At 38.3% G+C, this 11220-nt stretch overlaps 1 protein-coding gene across 1 annotated transcript in view; it reads right to left on the minus strand.

Moving 5' to 3' along the window:
* Window positions 1-11220, minus strand: part of LOC118403054 (WD repeat-containing protein 60-like) — a 61741-nt gene that overhangs the window by 6230 nt on the left and 44291 nt on the right. Inside the window, exons 2-3 of the mRNA XM_035801491.1 lie at window positions 7228-7304; window positions 6867-6952 (exon numbers count right to left, since the gene is read on the minus strand). Coding sequence (XP_035657384.1) covers window positions 6867-6952; window positions 7228-7304 — 163 coding nt within the window. The remainder of the gene's footprint in view (window positions 1-6866; window positions 6953-7227; window positions 7305-11220) is intronic.

Here is an 11220-nt window from a genome sequence, read left to right on the forward strand (position 1 = left end):
TGTAATACAGACACTATAGAGAAGTTAAATACAGTTGCAACCGGGTGAGAAATAGTTTATGATCTCATATAAACCTTCTAGACCAACAAGGAGTGTTAACTTGAAACCACAAGCCTTCAGGTACCTTTTTTAGGTCTTTGGAAAAAAAAGGTAGGCATAAAGCCCCACCAATTAAAATGTCATTTCATTTAAAAAATTCCCCGAAAAAAAATCCCCCCTTTGTCCACATATTTGTCCCCTAGTCTTGGGAACCAGGGGTGGGGTTGTTTTTTTTTTTTTTGGGGGGGGGGGGGGCTTGGTCTGCAATTTGCAACGTTGGCTATGTGTACTTGCTAATCTGTATTAGCCTGCCTCCCGAGGAAGTGAGTTTGCTGTGGAAGGGGGTTGGCCGTGATAGTGAGTTTCCCCCGTCTCGGACGGGGCATAAACTTGCTATCACGGCCATAAACTTAGATAAAGATAAAATACAAAATAGAAAGTCTGACGAAAACGACTAAAAAAAAAACGTTGAAAAACCGCCGAATCCTAACCTCTGCTTGAAGAGTAGGGGGTTGGGGGTTCTGACGAACTACACCACGCGCTTGAAGGTCCGTTTTTTTTTATGTGAAAATTCTATCTAAAAGACTGATTTGTATCAACAGTAGGGTTGTAATCCTAGAAAACAATCGCTGACTTTGGATGTATTTGAATCAAGGAGGTTTAATCATTGAGAAATCATTGATAAAACCTCCTTGTTTCAATGAAAGGAACCTTGCAGTTTATAAGTTCTTCTTCCCGAGTCTGCAGTATACTGGCAAAGGAAGGAGAGCTGTGCACATCAAAAAGAAACTTTCATGCCATAAAACTAGTGGCCACTGTGTCCCTCCTTGGTCCAAGGAGAAAATTTTTGGCTTGAGGGAGCGCCATGTACAAATTTTTGGTTTCCTTCAACAATGTTTTAAAACATTTAAACAATTAAGCTTTATTTGAATCACTCTCAAAATCAACTTGAATTAAACAATCTTGAGGATGCACTAAAGGCTTCAACTTTGAGTCACCTCTGCACAAAATCACCCTGAAAAGCGGTCACAAAAGATTAATAGGCCATTTGAATCTGAGCTTGAGCAATCATGCTGATAAATTCTAATCTGACTAGGCTTCAATATTCCTTGGTGTAAACAGGGCATTCTGACTTGTGGGGTCTTACTAGGACATAAATGTCCTTGGGTCTACAGGCTTCAAAGGTCCAAACAGCTACTCCCAGGGAAATCGACCATAAAAGACTATCTCCTACCAGGATGCCAGTTGCTAAATTGACTCATCGCATACTCCCAGCATCATAAATGGCTTAGACCCAGTGGGAGATCTCTACCCGTCTGTAACCAAGGACAAAGGATTGGTATTACAGCAGACGACAGGAAGACATTTTGTTTTCACACAAGAGCTAGGGAATTATGTTGTATGAAGGCATTGTTTGAACTGTCTCTCAGTAAGGACCAGCCCCTGTCAAGTTTGAACTACTTATATTTTGCAACTTGTAACTGTCTTCCCCACATCTCAACTAGCTTTGATACCTAGTAGTAGTAATAATTGGCTTCAAGTATGGTGATATTTATAGTTGGTAGTCCAAAAGAGACCAGTGTAGACTGGGGCTCTGTAGGACTGTACAACAAGTTGTATCTGGGTCAGATTGAGACACACTTCCAGGCAGACCATGGCCAGCTATGCTTTATATTGTTTGTAAGCTGACTTGTAAAGCTACACTGAATTGTGTGTCGCCATACTTCCATTCCTTATCTGTTCAAGACTACTGGCTTATGTACATTTCAAAACTGAAGAGTGCTCCGCGATCCAATACTTGCTATTCTGTGTTATCCTGCCTCCGCTGGTTTGAATACTACGGTGTGTGGGACCAGACTGTTGGCTGGTAGTCTACGTTAGGCCACAACAGGTAAATTTTATGGATGACATCTGCGCGCGCATTAATTTTCGCCTGATTTCAGAAAAAAAACAAGATTTTTTTTCTTCTGCAGGGATGGTCAACATTATGATACAGTACCACTATGAGCAAATATATTGTGTTGTGGCCTAATAATTGTACTTGTAGAAGTGACACTTGCGAGGTACCTAGGACGGTAGTTGTAGAAACGAAACTTATTGGATAGTTGTAAAAGTGACAGCAATATGGAAGCTTTGAGTGTGGTTACCAACTTTGTTGGTGATGGCAGTCTACCACACTAGTGTCACTTCTACCACACCAGTACATGTTTTAAATACAGGAATGAATGCATTGCTGGCTCTGATACAATGTTTTGTCCCTTTAATTCTTTTTACAACAGTCATCACAACTTTATGGTGCCTATTATGCACCCATCTTGTCTTTTTTCGCCCTATCGCACTATTTCTGCAGTCTGCAGAGGATGTCATCCATAAAATTTACTTGCTGTGGCCTTAGCTGAATTTATTGGGTGATTTTATAGTACAACCTTGGTCGCTTCAATATACATACAACACAGAGTGGCTGTAACTAAACTCCTGATTAGTTGTCACAAGTTACATATTGAAACTGGAGGGCACAACCGCACTCCTCTGCAGCATAGAGTCTGACCTAGTTTGACCCTGCATTACAGTAGCGCATAATTACAGGATTGGTTAAAGAGGATACTCCTTGCTTGTATTGGCCCTATTTTTATTAACAGGATTTGGAACCTGGAAATATTCTCTGGAACAAACGTTTGTCTGATGTTTCCTTAATTCATATTAAACATAACAGCTTCATGGCCTTTTTCATCACATTGCAACTCAAGTCTTTATCTTATGATGGTCAAAATTTCAAATCAAAGGAGTAAGTAACAGAAGAAACAACATGCCGACACCAGGATCAAACATGGGCCGGCACAGTGATCACAAATCCAACGTGCATACCACAATGCCAAAAGCTCAGAGCCGTTGGCGTGTTCAGTTTGGCAGCGCTTGAACCCCACTGTTACATCAGATCAAATTTTCTTGGAATCAAGTCAATGACGTTACCTGCATATATATGACAGGGCAAACTGTGACACGGATTTTGTAAAGTACTGGCAAAAACATCAAAAACTTTTTTAGCACTTCCAGTCCTGTAAAAGTTTTTTTGATACTATTGATCAGCAGGTACTTTCAAGATTTTAATGCATGAAGGTATTACATTTCATCTGCTTGATAGATTCTGAATAAGTGCATATATGATTCAAGAACTTTGAAAAAGACATTACATATTCAGGAAGTTTAATTTAAACATTCAGGTATGCTCACCACCCATGGCACGATTTAACTTGCTGGCAGACAAAAACAGAACCTGATAATGAACAAAGCCAGGACAAGCTGGAGGTTGCTATATCGAGAAGGTTATAGGTTGATGACTTTCTTGGTGAAATCAAGGACGTCCTTGGTTACATTTGATAAACCCTCCATATAAACCTCAGCTTGAAGAAAACAGCAAACCAGGAAATTAGTACACAAAAGGCAATGGACTCAGAGCAAACAAAACAGATGCATGTACAATGTTTTTAGTTTTACACCAATGTGTGAAATTTTACACCAATGTGTGAAAACTGTTTAGCCCAGTAGCGGCAATTATGCACAAAAGAGGCCAAGAATAGGCTATCATGTATCAAGTAAATATACCTACTTACACTTAGTTTTTAGTTTTTGGAGTCATTTTTAAGCTGTTGAATCGGCCATGGTTTTTTCGTTGTTTTTTTGCGACCTTTTCTGTTTAAAGTTTTTACACCACTTCTATATATAGTATTTTTTTCTTGGGACTACCCCTCCTGTTAGCACTTGCGACAGGCCTAGGGTAGCCCATTAGAAAAGGAAAGAAAAAGGTCCTTAGAGTAAAAACTACATGTATTACTAAATATAGTAAAGATTAAAGTTTATCATGAGAAACAAATAACGTGTTCTCCAACTCAAGAAAGTTAACTTACCAGAGTTGGTCATTAAGTAACTTAATATTCACTGACAGTAGTAGTTAAGTAGTATGCAATTTACCAACTCCAATAAACTTTCATGCTAATCAAAAAAATATGTATCCTATGGTTGCTGCAATGTTTAGGCTAGGTCGGTCCGCTCAGAAATTGAATGCTTATGGTATCAAGGTGTTTTGTTTAAAAACTCCTTGGTTTTCTGTAAGGGATTACATAAGATCATAAACTACTTCTCACCCAATTACAACTATTCTTCTCTTCTAATGACACTAATCACCAATTAGTGTATGCATTGTGGTTGCTAGTTAGCATCTAGATACAAAAAAGATAGATCATGGCTTCTTTAAAGATGGGAGGGAAAGGAAAGGGTAAGTTGACCCAGGACCACCTTTGATTGAAGTAAATGTACGGTCAAAACTAAAACTAAAAATGGAAAAATTGACACTGCCCCAGCTTCTGTACTTCTACTAAAAAATTAAATATGCATTAACCACAGAAGGGAACATATTTGTTGAAGCCCAGTTTGTAAAAACTACTGGGTAGTCTGGCACTTCTGGAAGGCATATTTTCAGATCATAAACTACTTGTCACCCAGTTGCAAAAACTTTTCACTTCCATGGTGACATAAATTACAAATTTATTTAGTGCTTGCTTGTTTTGCTTCTGTTTGCTGGATAGCACCTGCAAAAGGGGAAAGGGAAGGAGAGGTGATATAATCACACTAAGTAATAAAATGACTATGCCAGCATTTACACTCAAAGAAAACAACCAGAAAACTAACTGGTTCAATCAAGGAGGTTCCATAGAGAAGGAAATACATGTAGGACAGGATGAAAACCCCGCTGCATGCCATTGTTCAGACCCGCTAGTTCCCCCCGTGATATGTTGTTTCTGCTGGTACACCTCTAAAGTGACGTTCCCCTCAAGAGACTATAATGGCACACAAAAATCCAATGCGCCGAGCCATGACGTCATGCGTCCCGAGCCGGTCCGTTTTTTTTAATCTGTTTTTTTTTTTATTTTTCCTTTTTAGACAAATAGTTAATATATACAACGCTTTCATCTTGCAAGCACTGGGCATTGCACATTTGACAATTTTTTTCCCTTTTATGATGATTTTCTTTTTTTACTCCCCTTCGGAAACATCCTGCATTTTCATAAAAAATGTGGACCTTCCTAGTTTTACTTATTTAAATCTTTGACCAAACAATGTTAAACTTTACGTCTACCCGCACCGCTGGAGGATTTGGCCAGGATGTCCAATCTGCAGTGATATTTGATTCGATTTGTCTATACATATTTTGCCATACTAATACATCTTGACGTGAAAGATTCTTTAACCTTGCAGAGTGAACTGAGCACAAATATGCTTTATATAACCTGCTTGTTTAAAGTTTGCCTCTCTCCCAACACCCCAAGAATAATTACTGTGTTCTTGTATTCTTTATGGGCGCATACGTATTTTCCTTGGCAACTATGTTTGTGTTTGCTTCCGACATTTAGCTTCAAAATAGTGCAATAGACAATTTGCCTCAACTCTATCAGAAAGCAATATTTGGCGTAAATATTAAGAAAAAAAGTTTTTTACACTTAAACCATTAAGGATTATCTATAAATATCTATAATTATATATAATTATATATAATCATAGATAATTATAGATAATTATAGATAATTATATATAATTATGTAAGCTGGCGCCTATAGATTTAGGATGGACGCTGTAGTGAGTGATGTGAGTGCTTGGCTCTCATAGGTTCACCTGTGACATATCCTTGATAAATGTAGACTTGCGGCCTATCAAAAGCTGGAAACATTGAGTGCATGTTGCAGAGAAGACATAATGTTTGATTGGCCGTTTAACGGTAATTGTCGGACTGTGAAGGTCCAAGTAAAAAACACACAACACTGAGGAACCGTTATACACTTCTCAACCTTGAGTATTTACAGTGAATTATATATTGTCATAATGTATCATATAGTATTTTTTTTAAACGAATGCAGGCATGGCAAAATGAATTAAAAGCGTAAATTCACTCCGTGCAATAGACATAAGATTTCCCTCAACTTTATCAGAAAGCAATATTTGGTGTCAATATTAACTTTTAAAAGTTTTTTTGCACAACCATTAAAGATTATCTATAATTATATATAATTATGTGTATAATGGTTATAGGGACTATGTATGATTATGTATAATTGTCATAAATTGTGCATATAACAATGCATAATGATTACAAGTGTTATTTATAATTATGTATAATGGTCATCAGGATTATATATAATTATGTGTAATGGTGAAATGGGTTATATATAATTATGTATAATGGTGAAATGGGTTATATATAATGGTGAAATGGGTTATATATAATTATGTATAATGGTGTAATGGGTTATATATAATTATGTATAATGGTGAAATGGGTTATATATAATTATGTATAATGCCCCAAAATTATATATAATTATGTATAATTATAGTATAATTGGACTAATCCCTAGAGACCCATTGACACTTTCCGCATATTCATTACCCTTCGATATGTACTCAATAAAAATATGAAGTTGATCGGGTAAAGCATTTCGGAGTTATGGACTCGAGTCCAGAATTAGAGTGTTTTTCCATAATTAAAAAGACGCCTGTTGTGTGAAGGACGTTCAGCACCAAGGTAAGGCATGATAATAGCACAATTAATCATAGCACAGACAGATGAATTTTTATTTAACATATATGACAGATAAACCGAATAGTGTGTGTGAGTGAATGCTACATGTATATTAAACAGATGTATTTTCCTGTGTGTGAAGGGCGTTCAGCACCAAGGAAAGGCATGATAATAGCACAGACAGCTGGATGTTTGTGTTAACAAAGTAAATGAACATCATGATTTATGGAGTATTAACACATAACAGTTTCCTTACTTCTGTATCCTGGAGGGTTCTGTGATGTTCCACAGACACACCAGGCCACGCCTGGCAACCGTTGCTGGGACATTCCCACTGGAGCCCTGGGAGGGGAGGACAAGTTGAAACATCATTTAAGTACCAGGAGTTATTTGAATAATATTATTCAAAATGCAATAAATGGTTTTTACACTGTTAACAAACCTCAAACAGGTGTTATAGGCAATGGAATTGTGCTCTATGTTATGTGCAATTCCACCTACATTGTATGACTGCTAGGTGGCAATAGGTGACTGAATTGAGCTGGCAAACTGAAGGCCAGAGGTTGGTTGGGTTGGGGTAAGAGGTCAGGGGTTAAAGTTAAACAGAGGTTACTGACCTGAGCAGGTAGACTGAATGCCAGCAGCAGCAGCTGAGGTTGGGTGGGGGAGAAGCTCGCACTCACCACATGCCGACCTGAAACACAACAATGTATAACATAAGCATTAAAAACAAACACAGAGGCCAGTCAAATCCCCTTCCTTTTTTTGCTGGATATTCTGAAGAAAAAGTGAGGCAAGAGGTAAAAAAATAGGGATGGGAGAAGGGACCAAGTCCTTGCCAACTAACACTTTTTTACTTAATTCATGTCACTTATATGTATTGGTTCAGCGTGTGATCCTTGTATCAATTGTTAAGAGTAGCCAGGGTTCAAGCACCACCAACTGATCAATCTACTAAGTAACTGGTCTGGACCTTTTAGCCTATAGCGGTTAGAGTATTGCATTTGTGAGCTGGAGGTCCCAGGTTCGAATCCTGAGAGCCAGGAGACTGTACTACTCACCCCTTGTTTTTCAATTATGTTGCAACTCCCCTCAAACACACCGCATCAGAGTACTGCTGTATAAAGTGCCAAAACTACAAGTAGTCTAGTCCAAACAATTGCTGGTAGGTCAACAAATATGACATTCTAATGATCCTTAACATCATGGCACCAGAAACATCTCGTTAGTTATTGTGTACATTCCATCACTCCATACCTAGTATCAACTTTCACAGGACACAGTGAAAGCTGTAAACACTTGAGGTGATGATCGACCTTCAACCCTAACTGTATTTACACACAGTCATGAGACTGCCTGCTGACTTGCATGTACGTGTGGGTGGAACCGTATGGAAAGTCCCAATTATTTCATAAAGCAAATAGAAACTGCTCAAACATTGAGACTGATATTAAAAAGTTGTCAAGTCAGCATAAAAGTTCATCATTCTGCGTTGGTGGAATTCATAATATTAAGTAAACCCTGAAATATCAGTTAAAACTTACTTCTAAGTAGAAAAAGTAATTTGCGTCATATTTGCAATTTTTCGCACATTACATGTATCTAGAGCAAATTGTGAAATGAAATTGAAAATTTACCACTAACAAACTATCACTGTCTGACTTAAAAACAAGGTTGGTCTATACTGTAAATTCATTCATTTCAAGGACTTCTTTAACCATGATGGTATAATTCTAGGTTTTTCTTGTGTTGTAAGTTCACAGTTGAAATATTCTGTAGACTACATATTATGCATATTCTCAGTGTCATCAATTCAGAGAGGTAACAAAGAAAATCAGCGCCAATAAAATAAAGTAATATTCTAAGATTTACAGTGTTTTTACAGGTAAATATCTGAAATGTGTAAACAGTGAGATGACCTTTATCCCAAGATATGACCAAATAGAAAGTCCCGACAGCACCACAAAAATATCACCGGAAAATCCCAGACCTGTTGTTTGTACAGTACGACTACGAGTATAAAAAAAGGCAGATTTTTCCAGAACTCTTAGTGATGCAGAGAGAAACTGACAAGTATCTACCAGGCAGGTTCACTGCTGTAGAGTCTCAGACATCCAGGTGAGATTTAGACATGTCTGCTGATACTGGTACCTACATGCAGGTCACTTGTTAGCTTAGGTCTGATACTTGGATGCTGAACTACTGTAAAACTTTTTTTCCACAGAATGGGGGGTCATCATCATATCTTGCCGCTCCAAGTCCCAATCCAACAGCGGGCCACGTCGTTGGCCTCCCTCAGATCACTGTCTGAACAGCTGGGGCTGAGCTCACAGTGTTGCATCAGATGTTGCATTGTTTGTGGTTCGTCTCCACACGGGCAAGCTGAGCTTGTAGCTTTGCCCCATTTCAGCAATGGGGGGTGGGGGATTCCTTTGATAGATCAAACAAGCGTTAACCATTTTATTCTTCTTATGCCACAATGGCTGTCTAGCTATAACTGTCACAATAATTATTAAAAGTTTTGTTTACGCTGCCCTGGAGGGATTCTGGGGTTTTCGGGCGGGCACTTGGCAGCTTTTGTGACAAAATTTTCAAAAGCCCTGGTGATGTTTTGGAGTGACCATATGGCAGGGTCCGATTATGTGAACTACAGTGTGTTAAACATTGTACATTTGTATATGTACAGGTTTTGAAATACTTTTTCATAGCCAGACTGCAGGCAGGTAACCAGCAGGCTCTAATCATGTTTCAGGGCTATATTAAAAAATTAAGCGCTGCCCAGATCATGTTTATTCTCTCCTTGCTACAATGTACATGTACATGTATATTAGGCAATTGTTATAAAAAGGAAGAAGATCAAAGAAGCTCTGCTTGTTTGGCTTATTGGCCAGGTGGGCATTTTCACATGCAGATACAGGGTGTGAAATACTGGGTGCATACAATCATGTAGTATGTACTTCAGGACGTTTTTGAAGTGCTCTAAGTTCATGTTTGAATAAATTCTGAAGTACGGTGGTAACACATTTGGAAACTTATATTTCTAGTATCAGGTATTTGCAATGGAGAGCTGAGTCATCAAGAAAACTGCAAAAGAAAAACGTTCAAAGTATCTACAAGTTAGAGAGTAACATGTCAGCGTTTTAATTTGTGACCTTTACCCTCAGGTATGACTTAATGGAAAGTCCCAACAGCTGCACAAAAATATCATTGGAAAACCCCAGAACTCTCACCTGTACTAACAGTCACTGCTGGGAGAATAAGGCAAAATTATAAACTACTAGTAACAGTACAGGCAAAAACAGTCAAGTCTTTACCCTGTCAGGTTCACAGCTGTGGGAAAGAGACTCAACTGTTGGTAAAAAATGTGAAGCATACACAACCATCAGTCCTTTAGTGTACGCATTGAACATGTACATGTAAGCTTGATAGTCACACGACACAGCGACCAAAGGTGATATCATTAGGTAATAAGTAACATCTATCCTTGCAACAACACCCAGCTCAGTATTTACAGTGCTATCAAAAGACTGAGGTGTGGAAAGTCCCAGCAGAAAAAAAAATTCCACCTGCGTCACAGGAAAAACCCAGAACTTCTGCAAGTACGGGCAGAAACAGACAAGTTCCCAATTATAATCCCCATAAGATTGACAGTTGTGGTTTTCAAACATCCAGGTAAGATTAAGAAATCTGTGTTTATCCTGACAGGTAACAGGGGATTGTTTATTAATTTGAATATTAATATCTTAGCCTTCACAGCTAACCCTCGAGCTCGCCTGAACAACAGGCAATAAACCAGATAGTGCGTGAGTGATATATATTGTATAGAAACATATCTCAAATTTTGTGACTATAAATTCAGCAAAGCTCTGGTATACAAAACCACTTAGTAGTACTCTACCAGGGGATTTGTACATACTGCCCCTGTAATAAAGTGGAATATGCATATGAAAGGCTTCAGCCATTTCATCTCTTAGACTAGCTGTTCATCCACAACACTAGCTTTCCCACTATTACTGACCATGAGAATACAACGTTGGTAATAAAATAAAATATTATTCTTTAATTTAAAGTTTGAAAAAAATGAGCTACAATGTACATATTTTTTTACCCACTTTGTTTTCTCGCCCACCTTGCTCACCATCCTGTACATGTCATCCTTGTAGAGGATGTCATCAATAAAATTTACTTGCTGTAGTCTAACGTAATTACGTTACTTTTATACAGATGTTGAACAACTTGTACAGCAACCTCTGACTAAATCAAGACCAAGACAAACAACACATTCGTCATCCATCTCTCCTGTACAAAATGTAGCTTCTACCAGACTCCACATGTCGCTGAAAAAAAAAAAATTGGCCAAATAAGACAGAAAACATGCCAGAGGAGTTAGATGGCCAAGGAGTACAGTTTGCACTCCGAGGCCAACTAACTCCTGCTAGACTTTTATTCCTAACTTAGCCAAAGTTCCCTATTCGGCCAAGCGGGAGTCTGGTAGAGGCTATACAAAATGGGGACGTTCTATGCATCACTTGTTGTAAAAGTGACAAGGCCGAAGATGACAACCTCTTGAAGACATATTAAGGTGGGGAAGACTTACTGCATTGCAATTC

Source organism: Branchiostoma floridae, chromosome 16 (assembly GCF_000003815.2).
Source record: "Branchiostoma floridae strain S238N-H82 chromosome 16, Bfl_VNyyK, whole genome shotgun sequence".
NCBI lineage: Eukaryota > Metazoa > Chordata > Leptocardii > Amphioxiformes > Branchiostomatidae > Branchiostoma > Branchiostoma floridae.